The 15,904-nt window shown below is 40.5% G+C and overlaps 1 protein-coding gene across 2 annotated transcripts in view; it reads right to left on the bottom strand.

The window, feature by feature from the left end:
• BTBD10 (BTB domain containing 10) overlaps positions 1–15,904 on the bottom strand; it is a 73,021-nt gene that overhangs the window by 13,487 nt on the left and 43,630 nt on the right. For both annotated transcript variants that reach the window (XM_074997343.1, XM_074997341.1), the window contains 5 exons: positions 13,766–13,959; positions 11,473–11,758; positions 3,054–3,156; positions 2,191–2,311; positions 868–1,065 (listed from right to left, as the gene is read on the bottom strand). In XM_074997343.1, the coding sequence (XP_074853444.1) occupies positions 868–1,065; positions 2,191–2,311; positions 3,054–3,156; positions 11,473–11,758; positions 13,766–13,919 (862 nt within the window). In that variant the 5' untranslated portion in view covers positions 13,920–13,959. The remainder of the gene's footprint in view (positions 1–867; positions 1,066–2,190; positions 2,312–3,053; positions 3,157–11,472; positions 11,759–13,765; positions 13,960–15,904) is intronic.

Raw genomic sequence — 15,904 nt, 5'->3', positions numbered from 1 at the left:
GTACTATTTCCCCTCCCCCACAACTGCTTGTGTCCTTTAGTAAGTATTTTATTCCTGTCTTTGAGCACAGCATAATTTAACTTGGCTACATCTTCTTTACTTCACTTGATATTATCATATGAAGTACAATATGATAAATGCTACTATATGCATGTGAAACCTGGAAAACATACAAGAGTCACTGAACGCACTTGAACAATGTCATCAACGCTGCTGCTCTTCCAGGAGAAGAGGATAGGTATACGAACACTAGCATCCTGGAAGAGTCCAACATAACCAGCATTGAAGCCATTATTATTAATCAACAACTTCTTTGGACTGGTCAGTTTAGATGTCTGATCAGCACCTCCCAAAACAGATTCTCTTTTCCAAATTGGAGAAAGAACAGAGAAGCATTGGGGGACAGTGGAAGTGATATAAGGACATGCCGAAGGCACGCATGGAAAAAAAACTGCAGCATCAGCATTGTGAGAACCTTGCCAAAGACCATCCCCAGTGGAGACAAGGGGTGGCCAATTTGAGAGGTTCTGCCACAGTGCAGATGACGACAGGCAAAGAAGAGAAAAAGAGCATCCAAAACTTCCCAGTAGCTGTTGGAGAGGCGCTAACACCTGCCTCTTCTGTGATAAGATCTGTGACTCCAGAATTGGGCTGATCAGCCATCAACAAACTTCATGAATAGGAGGGTGACATGAAAACGTCCTACTCATTATCAAGTGACTGCCAAGAAGGGACAAATCATCTGGGCACTATAGAAGCAGTGGAGATGTAGTAATGCTATGATACAGCCTGAATTTTACACCAGTGTAGAATCAACAAAGTATTCACGAAGACCTAAATTCAATACAAGTGTAAAACCAAACTTACTTTGTGAATATTCCTCCCCCATCTGTGGAGGATACTCTTCATCCCAATCAACCACATCATCATCTGTAAGCACAACAATGTGGCACTCTCTCTCGCCACTCTGGGCACTAGCTACCATCAGCGGAAGAATCATTTCTTCAAGATAAAATTCAAACTGTCTGCGAGCACCATCATTTGATAATTCATGCATGAGAGCACCTGAAATCAAACCCATAAAGTGTATTGACATTGGGAAGCTTGGTAGAGAAATGGAGGCTGGAATTAAAATTGAACGGTAGCACACATTCACCCATAATGAAATAAAACAAGGTATACATCAATTCCTTTGGCTGTTAAGCGGTATGATATATTTCCTTTTGCTTACCAGTATGAACAAAAACAATTTTCAATTTCAATTTAAATACCCAGAAATAATGCGTCAAGGTTTGTACAAGAAGGGTTGTCCTGCAATTTCCTATTCGTCTATAAGAGTAAACTCATAACTAGATTGTGCAACCATGTATTTTTATACACATGAAGTGGTAAAATTTTCTTGTCTTTATAGTACGTATATGATAGCAACTTGTAAAATTCTTTTCACATTTAAAAAAAAAAGGACATTTGCAGTACTGTAGCAGCCTAACACAGGAGAGAAAAAGATAGATGAGGTAATAGCTTTTATTGGGCTAACTTCTGCTGGTGGAATGTATACGCTCCAAGATTTCTCCCTCCAGTCTGCGAAAGAACACCTTATGAAACTCCAAGGTCTCATTTTTGAAGATTGGCCCACTATGTGAGACATTACAATAATATGAGATTACAACTATCAGAAACAGAGATTCATAAATGGAAAGCCAAATGTGTCACTTAACTGCTTCAAAATTTGAAGCACTATCCATGATGCACTTTTTTATGTATTAGAAGTTTTGTGCCTACTTTATTTGGACTAACAGACTTGAGCATTTGCACCACCAAGCCAATGGGGTCACAGATGCTAAACTTATTTTATACATCAATATCTCACTAAGGCAGCGTGTCACTGAAAGTAAACACTCAAATTAGAGAATGACCAACTCTGAGTAACAAATGATGGGGAGATCTGTTCATTATGTTCACTTCCTGAACTTGTTTTCAAAAGATCAACTAACTGCTGACATTTCTCAATTTGTATAGACAAGAACATACATGAACAAATAAGGACATCAGTGAGACACTTTTTTTTACAAGGGCTGTGCTAATCAGGAAGGAGCAGAAAAGCATTTTTATACATTTCACATTATGCATTTAATTTTCTTGTAATATTTTAAAGATAGAGTACAAAAGCGGTAACAAAATTCCACTTACTGAGATCTCTACATTTGATAGTACTATATTCAAAGGAGATGCAAAGATAGTCACATGCTTCTCTCAGTTCAGGAATAGATATTCCATCAGGACAACGTATTATCCCAGTTTTGTAGTAATCCTTGTGAAATAGAAAAAGCACAAATATTAGACAACCAATAGAAACACTTAATTATTAAATGACCTTTTCCACATGCATAAATCCCAATTCTTTGTATCGCAAACTTTAAAGACTGAACCATGATTAATATTTTAAAATAAAGATTATCCTTAGAGCTTCCAGAATAGAATGGCTAATATCAACTTAAATGTCATTTTACAGTTTTAGTTGTATGAAGTTTCTATTTTAAAATCTCCTGATCTTGAAATTTGTACAAGACACATCGCTCAACTTCCACTACACTGTAGCGCAGCCGACAAAACAGTACAGTAGGCAGACTGCATACTGATAATGTTTAAAAGCCGTCAGTTTTCTTTTGATTGCACTTTGCATTTTTCTGCAACTGCCACTTCCGGTACGTTTGTTGAAATAAATTACTTCCACTGCAAAAGCAGCAAGAACTGATAAAGTAAAAGCAGATTTCTGAATTACTTCCACATGAAGTTACTTGTTCAAAAGGAAAAATCATTATTTATTTATGGATTATATTTTAAAAAGGGAGAGCACAGGAAGCATTAGAAATACTGCTTTAACAACATTTGTCAAACTTTTATTATGCACCTGTATAGGTTTAAAAATGTTCAGCTTTTCCAGCATCAGGGATAACGAGAGCGAGAGAGAGAGCGAGAGACTCACCAGAATAGCACAAAAAACCAGTTGAGCCTATTCCTTCAGGGATTACATGTGCATGTGTAAAACTCACCAGAATAGCACGAAAAACAGTTGATCCTATTCCTTCAGCTACTTCATATTCTCCCTTTTCATTGGGACGGGTGAAGTTATGTTCTCTGCCTGATCCAAACATCCTATTTAACAGAATGACAATTCAGTTACAATTCAGTTTAATTTACTTAGATGGAACTTAGATGAAGCACAACATCCTAAAACTGCCAATATAATGGCACAGAATTCACACACCATCTCAGATGTTTTGTACCCTGTACCGTAAGATGAAAGGCAGGTGCACTGTTCAGTGGAGCTGGCTAAAATTTGGAATTTCCATGTCTGGCCATTTAAAAGTTACATTTAGTTCCAACCCCCTGCAAATTTGAAAAAAAAAACAAAAAAAAACAAAAAACACACACTTCAAAAATATTCAAACATTTCTTGTTGAAACAAACCTTTCATGCTGATGCTTATTATGTAACATATAAGGATGCTTGGAGGACTTGGAGAGTGGTTGCTACAGAGTAATAAGAAGAACATGTTTTCTGAGGGCACTGCCTCCGCAGCATTCCCAGTTTTGACAGTAAGATATCCAGCTCGTTCCTAATCTCTAATGTTTTACCATTACACTCCCCATTCTACCAGTCTCTGCTCACATCTCTGTTCAAATCCTCCTCCTTCTGCTTCTGGTTCCTACCACTTCCCCCCATTATGTGCTTCCAATGGAGGATCTGGCCTGTGTCTCTGCTATACATAACACAATCAACAAGGACTACCGCAGTAAAGAGTGTTACTGGTATTGCACACATCAAAATTAACACTGTTGTAGAAGCCTAATTAAACTAAGATGGGTAGCTGTGTTAGTCAGTAGGTTCACAAACAACAAGCAGTCCTGTAGCATCTTAAGGACTAACAAATTTATTAGGTTTCATGGGTAAGACCCATTCCCTCAGATTATTGAGTACAGAGTTATTTCCTAAAACCCTGGATACTAATAATAAATGTGCTAGTCTTTAAGATGCTACAGGATTGCTTATTATTAATGAGGCTAAGAAAGCATTCTATGGTGAAGCAGCACAGGACACAATTCTCTGCTGCATAAATTGTCCTGATCTACCATTTTAAGAGGCAAATTTAACACAGCAAAAGTGTCTGAATCTACTTCAAACTTTACTCCACATATTAATAGGAGTTATGTTCATATTACGAAAGGACATTCACTCTGAAGTACAGTTTTAGTTTTCAAAACTATCTTTTGTTTCTACACTCTTCATAAACATCAAACTGGCATTATTTTACATCAGACATAGAGCCGAAACACAGCCTTATTCTTTTTTTTCCCCTAAACATAGGAACAGGCTTTAAGGCATGAAGTAGTATGCTGTTAGCCACCTTATACCATCATACATTTTACTTTGAAAATGCATCCAGTTGCAAAAAAAAGATTTCTGTATGTATCAGGGGCAAATGCCCGATCTGAGAAATTTTTGTATTAATATAGGATGCCAGCCTTTACATTCGTATCTATCTCCCTTTTAACGAATGAATTTAATATTTAATTTATGAAGGTGAGAGTCCAGTTGGTTCTATTAGGCTTAAACAGTAAGTCTGCACTATGGTAACTTTCAGCTCCAAGGAGATTCTGGTAAAACAGTTCTTGCTCAGTGTCCTGTGAACTGGTGCTGGAGAAGGAGCCTCATTAAATGGTTTCATTTTCATATTTTTATTAATAAACTACTTTTGAACTGGCCAAAGTATAGAATAAGCTTGTTCATTAGACCAATCCATGGAAGAGAGACTAACCTAGTAACATCTCAACTACACATGGACGTCTAGTATTTCTGTCACTAGCTGTCTCTCTCAGTGACTTAGGCCAGAGAACAGACAAGAGATTTGCTGAGTTTTACACTACATGCAGATTGCTTCCCATCCACTCCTCACACATATCAAAAACATTTCATTTAATCTCTTCTGCCACCTCATAATCCTACTCAAGAATAAAGAAGGTTAAAGATGCTGGTTTTCAGAGAATCAGAACACTAGAACTGGAATGGACCTCGAGAGGTCATCCAGTCCAGTCCCCTGCCCTCACAGCAGGACTAAGCTCCATGTAGACCATCCCCAACACACATTTAAGAGCAGGTTAAACAGACATCTCCAGTAATGGAGATTCCACAACCTCCCTAGGCAATTTATTCCAGTGTTTAACCACCCTGACAGTTAGGAAGTTTTCCTCATTTCCAACCTAAAATTCCCTTACTGCAGTTTAAGCCCACTGCTCTTGTCCTATCCTCAGAAGTCAAGGTGAACAATTTTTCTCCATTGTCATTGTAACACTCTTTTAGGTACTTAAACTGCAATGATGTCCACTCAGTCTTCTCTTTTCTAAGCTAAACAAGCCCAGTTCTTTTCAGTCTTCCCTCGTGGCTCGTGTTCTCTATACCTTTAATCATTCTTCTTGTTCTTCTCTGGACCTTGTCCAATTTCTCCACATCCTTCTTGAGAAGTGGTATGCAGAACTGGACACAATACTCCAACTGAGACCTCATGAACACTGAGTAGAGGGTAAGAATGACTTACAGTGTCTCGCCTGCTAATGCATCCCAGAATCATGCTGCCTTCTTTTGCAACATGGTCACACTGTTGACTCATATTTAGCTTGTGATCCACTATGACCCCTAAATCCCTTTCCACAGCACTCCTTCCTAGATAGTCACTTCCCATTTTGTAAGTGTGAAGCTGATAGTTCCTTCCCAAGTGGAGTACTTTGCATTTGTCCTTATTAAACTTCATCTTATTTACTTCAGACCATTTCTCCAGTTTGTCCAGATCATTTTGAATTCTGACTCTATCCTGCAAAGCAGCTGCAACCCCTCCCAGCTTGGTGTCATCTGCAGACTTAATAAGCATATGCTCTATGCCAATATCTAAATTGCTGATGAAGCTATTGAATAGCACTGGGAAGGACGATGTAAGGGGAGAAAGAGGAGTAAGAATACAAGGGAGATACAATGGAGAAAGAGGAAAAAAGGAGGGGAGAGAAGGTAGGAAACACTACTATATTTATGGCTTTGTACAAATCAAGGCTCTAATCCTGCCAAGAAAGCCATGTAGGCAGAGTCCTGAAACCATGCAAAGTCCACCCACAGTTTTCCTTCGAGGATCTATGCTTGAAAAAAAACCCTCAGTGGAAGCAAATTACATGAAACTGCAGCTTTAACTCTGCTTCTTTTCAACACATGCCACACAGCCCTTCTACAATTAAGCACAACCTTTGTACGGAAAACAGCAGAGTACAGTGAAGGAGTTATGGAGGCAACTTCTCCAAAGGCAAAAGTCAAATTGCTCATTGAATAGGCTCCTTGACATGGGACACAAACTTGGAATTGCATTAAACTGAAGCTCTTGTGTTATGTTGCCACTTGAGAGACTCAGATTTGCTGGATTCCTAGATTGTATAATGACGTATGCAAGAAGTAGTCTCATGCCCTTTGAAGGGTGATAACATTTACTTCTAATACAAAAGACTTGCCTAAGTCCAATTGTTCTGTTTCCTTTTGTTCGTTCTTGTGACATATACTCCTCACATGGGTCATTTAAACAAAGCATGAGGTGGTTTATAAATTACATCTTGGCATCCAAACATGTTTAAAAATATGACAATGAGTGCTGTGCTAATACACAGCCATGTTTCATGTGAACATCTCACACAAGTATAAATACTGAATAGCACAATTTAGTGGTCTAGCATCAGAGTCCCAGGAAGAGGAAAAACTGACTGTTTTAAATATGGGATGTGGGAAAGTGCCTGGCACCAGGCTGGTTGATCTAAAGCGTCTTTTCTGACCAGTTTAATAAAAATTCACAAACATTAAAGTCAACATTAAAATGTTAAATATTGCTATTAAATATTAATAGTAATTAATTATATTCAATATTAAATATTAAAGTCATATATCGAAGTGATGACTCTTTTAAGCCTTCATTCAACAATTAATCAAACATTCTGATTCTCTTTCCTAAGGAACACTGACAACTATCTGTCTTGCTAGGCAGTGTCATTCAATCTGCCAGATACAGAGTATGCCACATTAGAAAACAGGAATTTGTGGGTGTTAAGCACCAGTAGGACTATTCAACTGACCAGAACACCATGATAATCCATATTTTCCTAAATGGCTTTCTTTAACTCTTATCACAGAGATTATCTAATGGCCATTGTTTTGTCGTCATAAAAAATGAATTAAGAAGGGAAGAATGCAAATAATCCTAACACTCACTGGGTCTATTCAAAACCAGTCGCTTTGTATTCTGACCGCAGCTCATGACTCCTGAAAAATGTGAAGACAGGCTGGCTTGAAGCAAAAATAGGCAAAAGATGAGGAAGCAAAGCTTCCATTAACAGATGTATGTTTCATTTCCTCTGAGAGCCAACTTACCAGCAGTGATCACCTTTCCCATTTCACAGATCTCATTACCTTTTTGCAACTACAAGAAGTCTCATGGCACCTTATAGACTAACAGATATTTTGGAGACTACGCTTATGTGGGCAAAGACCCGCTTCATGAGTCGTGGGGGGAGGGGGGGTTTCAGAGGGGTATTTAAAGAGTGGGGTCCCAGTAAAAGTGGGGGCCAGAGCTGACAAGGTCTATTCAGCAAGGTGGAAATGGCCCGGTATCAACAGGACTTATCAAAAGAGGAAAAACCAAGTCAGATCAGACAGGGGGACATGAGCCCTTGTCAGAGTCCAATGTTGCTTCAAGCCAGCCTGTCTTCACATTTTTCAGGAGTCATGAGCCTACAAAGCGACTGGTTTTGAATAAGTATCAGAGAGGTAGCCGTATTAGTCTGTAGCTTCAACAACGACAAGAAGTCTTGTGGCACCTTATAGACTAACAGATATTTTGGAGCATAAGCTTTCGTGGGCAAAGACCCGCTTCATCAGATGCATGGGGGGTGGGTTTCTCAGGGATATTTAAAGAGCGGGGTCCCAGTAAGAGGTCCCACAAGACTTCTTGCTGTTTTCGAAGGTACAGACTAACACAGCTACCTCTCTGATACTTATTGCCTTTTTACAATATTCATGTCACTTGGATACAACTGTGTGTGTTACATGCTCTGTCACAAAACCACATGAAGTGAAATACAAGAAAGAAGAACTTACACAGTAACTAAGGCTATGTTTACACTAAGAAATAAGGTTGAATTTACTAAAGCTGACATTTTGCCACTAGATTTTATAATGTCGATGGTGCGTGTCCACACATATCCAGAAAGTTGACAGTATGTCTCTATTACCTTTGCTAAATTTGAGTGCGTCAGTGTATTGTGTGTACCTAACCCACAGTTCCAGCAGCCCCACTGCATTCTGGGTTTCTGTGTTGTTGTGCGTGTCTGATATCATCCCAGAGTGCACTGCCCTCACTGCCTGCTCCCATTGAAAACAAACTGCCAAAGGAATTTTCGCACCACTTTTCCAAAGCCTGCCGACATATGCCATTACAAGGGGCTTGCACGGATCTGGAGGAGCTCAGAGTTGTTGCAGATTGTGTTATGATTACTTCATGCACTGTGTTGCAATATCTGATGTGCCTAAGCAGCCAGGAGGAAGAAGATTTAGAGGAGGACCCTGAGATGGTCAACATGGCTGCATCTGAAGCATTAGAAAGGAGAAGGAACACAGAGATTCTGGCTGCAATGGATGCATTGTACACAGTGGAGCACCAGTTCTGGAGCCGTGAAACTAGCACACACACTGGCAGGACCAGGTCGTTTTGCAGGTATGAGATGATCAGCAGGGGCTGTACAACAACTTCCACATGCACAAGGCCACTTTCATAGAACTTTGTGCTTTGCTGTCCCCTGCCCTGCAGTGCTGGGACACCAAAATGAGACTTGCTTCGCTATTCACAAGTGAGAGGCAATTCCTCTGTGGAAGTTTGCAACACCTAACAGCTACCAGTTAGTGGGAAATCAATTCAGAGTGGGCAGATCTACAGTGAGGACTGTTGTGATCCAGGTAGTGAAGGCAATCAATGTCTTTCTGCTGCAAAAGGCCGTGACTCTGGGAAACGTGCAAGACCTAGTGGATGGCTTTGCTGCCACAGGGTTTCCTAACAACGGTGGGGCAATAGATGGAATGCACATCCCCAGCCTGGTTCCAGACTACTTAGCCTCAGACTATATAAACCATAACAGTTACTTCTCCATAGTGTTGCAGGTGCTGGTGGATCACAAAGGTTGTTTCACCAACATCTAAGTCGAATGGTCATGAAAGGTTCACGACGCACACATCTTTAGAAATGCTGGTCTGTACAGGAAGTTCCAGAATGGGACTTTCTTCCCAAACCAGAAAAATCAAGTTTGGAGTCGTGAAGATGCCCACAGTGATACTGGGTGACCCTGCTTAAGCTCGGCTCTCTTGGTTCATGAAGCCATACATAGGCACCCTCAACTGCAGCCAGAGCCTCTTCAGCTACAGCATGAGACACTGCAGAATGGTGGTAGGATGTGCCTTTGGCAGTTTAAAAGCCAGATTCAGGTGCCTTCTGACTCCTTTCGGACATCAGCAAAGCCAACATCCCCATCATAGTGGGGGCTTGCTGTGTGCTTCATAACCTTCATGAGGCAAAGGAGGAAAATTTCATGCCACACTAGCAGGCAGAGCCACATGTCCTGGCCAGTACTTATGAACAGCACAACACAGGAGCAATCAGAATAGCACACATATGTGCAATGCAAATCAGAGATGCTTTGAGAAAAAGCCTTATGAATGAGCAGACACCCATGTGACTCTGCTGCTGCTGCTAACTAGTGTGACCCCAAGGCTGTTGTTGCCCTTACCCCCCCAGATTCTGGGCCCCCAAAAAGGGGAGAGGCCAGGAGACAGTGAGAAGATTGTGTAATTGTTCATTATGGGCAGAGGGTCCCTATGCAATTCCAACAGGGACAGAAGGAAATCTGTCTGTTTCTTGCTGTTCGAGGACACAGACTAACACGGCTACCTCTCTGATGAAAGTTCCTGTGCTGCTTCTAGGTTGCAAAAAAGAGACATCAACCTCCTAAGAATAACTGAAAGAGAGAATGTGCTCATATTCTGTGGGCACAAGGCTGGGAAATTTGCAAGGATGCTCTGTGGTGCCATGATTCCAGATTACTTACTGGTGGCTTGGCATGGCAAGGTATGCTATCATGGAATCTAAAACAAGTTAGGCCTCCCCAAAAACCTCATGAGAAAAATAAAAAGAGTACCTGTCAAAGACCTTTATGGAGATTTCCAAAAAGGATCAGTGCTCCATTCCCCAGAAACACTAACAAGCTGTTCTAGGGGCCCTGGGCTGTGGATGCATAGGTCTACCTCACCCTAGTCGCAACCCACTTGTAGCAGTTTAAAAAATATATTTAACAGAAGTGCACTCTCCAGCTTTGCTTGCCTGCAGAAGATCCTGTGGTGAGGGGACTGCCTCCAAATTGATGAAGTGGTCCTGGCTGACTCCAGGATAAGCTTCATCAGTCACCTGCTGATGGACTTACTCATCTTTTCCTTCTTCTTCATCAACCACCATCTCCTCCTCCTTCCTGCTCTCACAAGACAGCCGAGCAGTCTCTCCTGAACAGTCCAGGCAGCTGTATGTGACCATGGTCACATTTTGGTCTTTCCCCAAAATCATATCAAGATACTCATAAAAGCAGCAGGTTTTGGAAGATGACCCAGACCACCTGTCGGATTCTTTTATCCTCTGATACATCTAAGCTCATTGATTTTCACCCAGCACTGCTTAGTGTCCCTGGTATAAACTTTCTCCATGCTGCCCTGGGAAATCTTCCCATATATATCCGCATTTCTTTTGCTGTTTCACAGTTGCTGCAGAACAGATTCATCCACACACACAGCAATGAGACCTTGGATCTCCTGATTGCTCCATGCTGGAGCTCTTTTGTGACCCTTAGAACTCACGGACAGATGTGCTCCTGAGGTGTGTTAGTCACAATGGCCAGAAAGGAAATTCACAATTCCCGAGCTTCCTGTACACCTGGACAGTAGTGAAGGTGAAAGCGATGGCCAGAATGGACACAATGGTGGTCTCTGTGCAATACCTCTGGAGACCAAAAACTGAGTTAAAACAATACTGTTTCTACACTAGCCTTAAGATCAACCTGTAAATTCAAACCTGGCATTACTCCTCGTGAAATGGGCAGGACACAAAAGCCAAATTTAGCACCCCTTAAAATCGACCTAATGATATTTGCAGGGAAGACAGGTACATTATGAACTGGAACTAAGTCTCTTAAAATCAACTATATGCTCCAGTCTAGACAGTCTTAGTTTTTTAAAAATATTTAAAAAAATTAAAAGATAAGATATTAGCAGCCAAAACATTAAGGTTTATCACTTGCTTTACCAAAAACCAGTCAAAAATAATTACTCTCTATTCTGCAGAATAATAATACCAACCTGCCCAACATTGTATTAGGCTGTGCAGTAAAAATAGAAGGATCTACAACAAATCTAGTGTTGTCCACGATAAGTGTAACTCGTTCAGAGGTTCTTACGCTCCGGGCTCCTTCTTTTGCATTCTCATATACAAATACCATTTCCCCAGCACTCTTGCAACTCCCATCTGAACTTGACTGGCTGCTGTTTCTACTGCTGTTCCCAACACTGTAACTGGAACTATTTGGAGAAGTTTTCTGAGGACGAGGACTGCTGGGCCGAGACGAACTGTGATCCTTTTCTCGATCTAAACACAGAAATGGTGGGAAGGGAAGTCAAAATGTTAGGTTTACTAGAGCTCGTCAGATCATCTCCCTTATTTTTTAAAAACACACATGAAACATGGTGACCTGGTTAACTGAAAAGAATGTCTTAGGTCTCGTCTGCACAGCAAGTTAATGCATGGAAATTCTAGCACATTAGCTTGCCATGAAATAACACCCTGTGCGGACATTGCTACAGCACTGTGAAAGTCCCCAAGGGGATTTCAGCATATCAAAACTTCCACACAGTAAGTTACTGAGCAGCAAGCTTGTGCAGTAGATTCACAAACTGGCCTTCAGAAGAGTAGCTTGTCATAAAAGCTACATTTCCAACCAAAAATATTTTCTGTATATACAAGTATTTTTCTCTCTCCAAAAGAGCTTCTAAGAAAATTTAATATTCCATTTTCATAGAGGAGTAGTTCAGTGTATTGCACAATTTAGTTTTTCAGCAAATTAAAACAGGCACATTTAAAAGCACTGCTTTGAAACAACAGTTAAGATTTTGCAGCATTCTGTATCATTTGCTTCAACCCTGCTACTATCCTTGTTCAGTATGACAAACAGAAACTGCTAACAGACTTATAATGATTCAGACTAGGGTGCACCTTTTGTTGTTACTTGCTCAACAGACCACAAAGCAGCAAAAAATACATCAATAGTGGACAATGAGGGAAAAACATACCTATAAGGGATTTTTTTTTTACCTAGCCCCATCTCTCAGCAGTTAATTTAAGCCCTGAATCACAAGAATTTGTATCTTGTTAAAAAAGGATTTTAATCATTGCTAGTATTATTGTAGATGTTCTCATCTATAAAAATCTTTAATCTCTTGATTTCTAAGATACTCTTCGCCTCAAAGTTATCTTGTGACAAAAATATTGCAACTTTCACACCTTCATTTTCATCCATATAGTAATCAAGTGAAGCAATTCTACTTGTGCTCTTCAGGCACGAAGGAAGTTCAGAATTCAGGAGTAAGTTATATCTTAACAGTCCTCTTGCTCAGTGTTGCAATACTTTCTCTCGTGCCTTAAATATTAATGCAAATAGTTCACCAGCTTTGAATGGTTAAGCACATCAGAAAACAGCAATGTAGGGATGCTCATTTTGAAGCTTGCTTTTGGAATTGGAAAAAAATTAGTTTAATTCAGAGTGAGAATCAAGTAAGATTTCACATTTGAATCTGAGATGCTATAATTACAAAAATCCACAAAATCAAGCTGTTTGACATTATGTTTCTTTTACTGGCATGACATGAGAACTAATCATGACCCTCCCGTAGCAAGTCATTCTAGCTATATCTATCAGCTGTGCCAACACACAACAGAAGCTCCCCAATGCCAAACTCAAGGAAACGTTTAGCACTTTGCTCAGCACATGACATCAGCTTCCCTCTTCTACACTAGCTCCTTTTCCTACAAGACATCACACAGGGCAGGGAGCCAGTCTTGAAAAGATATGGAAAGGCCGAGTTTGTTTTTTTTCAAAAGGCCAACTATATTGGAGAGGCTCCAGAGTTCAAAACTTTATATCAGAAAGAGTTCACCAATTTCCAAAATAAAATCATGTTTGTTTGTTTGTTTTTTTATGGTGGGATTCGCCACCCAGTCTCCCCCCCTTCAGATATTTAAGTTGCTGTGGTAAGAGAAAACATTAACCAGGCTTCCTAGAGTTCTCTGGCTATTGTGACTCAACATTATAGCGCATAGCCTACATAGCAGGGAATCATATCAAAAACAGGAACTGCAAACCAAAACACAATTCGATAATATAGAGCCTAAATGGAACACACGAGTTTTGAACTAAAATGGAATATTTCTAATTCATGATAAGCATTTTCCTAGTTTGAGGAATTTGAACATGTACTGGGAATTGTTATAATCTTGACATCACATTTACAAAGATTTTTTCTTAGTTTGCTCCATGCAAATTAACAATGACCAGATCAAAAGCTTAAGTTTTGGAACAAAAATTAGTCCCAAACCTACCACCATGGTGTTGTCTTGTTGGTGAGGTTACATTCCTGATACATGGAGTGAGTTGAGACTCTGTTCTTTCGTGGGAAGAATCTCGTGATCTGTCACTTGACCTGCGTCTGTCTCGTGATCTCTCGGGTCCACCACTAGCACCATGAAGGCTCATTCTGGTATTGTCTACTCCTTTAGCAATGCGAGATGGGGTACTAAACAAAAACCAAACAACACATCTATTCAGTATGTGACAATTTGAGAGCAACTGTAAGGCCATTCAGCCTTTGCAAAATAATGGTGTATGTTTCCATATAAAATTTTAAATATTTTATATTAATATATAAAACTAGACCGATTTTGTTGATCCCCAGTTCACTGCTATATCACATTCACCTATTTTTGTATCTGGGGGAGTGTCATTTAGAGAAAAAGAATTACTCACAATATTGAAAAACAACCGATCACTTCATGGTTTCTAAAAATCTCACTTTACAGTATCCTTGCAGAGCTCTAATAAACCAGTTTTTACAAGTGGAGTGCATGTTATTTCCTTCAACAAAGGAACATAATGCACCGTCAAAACAATACCATGAAATTACAAAAGTCAAGTTTGCCCCGCTCCCAAATGAGTTTTGTTTAGAAAGCTTCAATACTAGGTAAGACTTATAAGTGTTGCCAGAGTACTTTAAATTTTAATTTGCCCCCTGAAACAAACAAACTCTCCTGCTGTGCTCAGCCTTAAGCCAGCAACTGCAGAGAAGCAGAAAATGATTTGTCAATTTTTGTGGTCCGAACAGAGAAATAGAAAAAATAAAACTCACAAATCACAACCCAGCAAGCAAAGGCCTAAAATGTTTTCTTAAAACTGAGGTTATTTAAAAATCTTCAGTGCTAACAACAGTCAAGAAAGTATGTTTAAAAATATTTTAAGCTGACAACATAAAAGACTAAATCCTCAGTCAATATAAAAAGAGGCATGTTATACTTCTTTGTGACTACATCTACACTGGCCCCTCCCTTTCAAAAATGGGCATGCAAGTATAATGGATTAAAATGCAAATAAGACTAATTTGCATACTCAACACCTCATTTACATACCAACCCCTCACCCTTCCAGAAGAGTTGCTTTTGAAATGCAAAACCCCCGTGTTAACGGGGCTTCCTTTCGTAGGTACCCTGTCTACATGGCTGTTTTGCACTTCAACAGCTGCTCTTTCAAAGCAGTGAGCGGCCATTATGCAAATGAGATGCTGAATATGTAAACTGACATGTCATTTGAATTTTAATCCATCACATTTGCTTGCTCCTTTCGAAAGGGGAGGGGCCAGGGTAGACATAGTAGTAGGCATCCTTCAGTCTGCATAGACTATGGATCACGCCCTTTATAGTCTCAATTGAGGACTTCATTTACAGCATCTATTGTGACTATGAAGACCCACACGAGAGTGACAGTCCTTGCTGCATCTCTTGCAGATGTGGTGGATGTCTGGCAAGTCCTTATTGTGCTTTCTGTGCACTCGCTTCTCCTCTGCTAGCTGTCTGATCCTCATCTCGCCCTTCTGAAGGCCCTTGTGTAACCCCTGCCTCCATCTGCTGCGGTCATCTGCTAGTTCTTCCCAGTTGTCCAGCTCTATGTCTACCTCTCTGAGGTCTCTCTTGCAGACATCTTTGTAGCGCAGCTGGGGGAGTCCGGGAGGTCTTTTGCCAGAGGCTAGCTCACCATACAGGATGTCTTTTGGAATCCTTCCATCATTCATCCTGTGGATGTGGCCAAGCCAGCGGAGCTGATGCTGCCTGAGGAGAGTGTGCATGGCTGGGATTCCAGCTTGCTCAAGGACGGCGGTGTTGGTCACTCTGTCCTTCCATAATATTCCAAGGATGTGCCTGAGGCAGCGCAAGTGGAAGACGTTCAGCCTCTTTTCCTGGCGGGCATACAGGGTCCAAGTCTCGCTGCCATAAAGGAGGGTGCTGAGGATGCAGGCTCTGTAGACTTGCATTTTGGTGTGAGTGTACAGCTTGTTGTTATTCCACACTCTCTTGCTGAGTCTGGACAGAGTTGTGGCCGCTTTTCCGATCCTCCTATTTAGCTCAGTGTCCAACGACAGGGTGTCAGTGATGGTGGACCTGAGGTAAACGAACTCGCGAACGACCTCTAAC

This window comes from Carettochelys insculpta, chromosome 6 (assembly GCF_033958435.1).
Source record: "Carettochelys insculpta isolate YL-2023 chromosome 6, ASM3395843v1, whole genome shotgun sequence".
Taxonomy (NCBI): domain Eukaryota; kingdom Metazoa; phylum Chordata; order Testudines; family Carettochelyidae; genus Carettochelys; species Carettochelys insculpta.
Note: the sequence above shows the minus strand (reverse complement) of the source record. Positions and strands in the feature narration are given on the sequence as shown.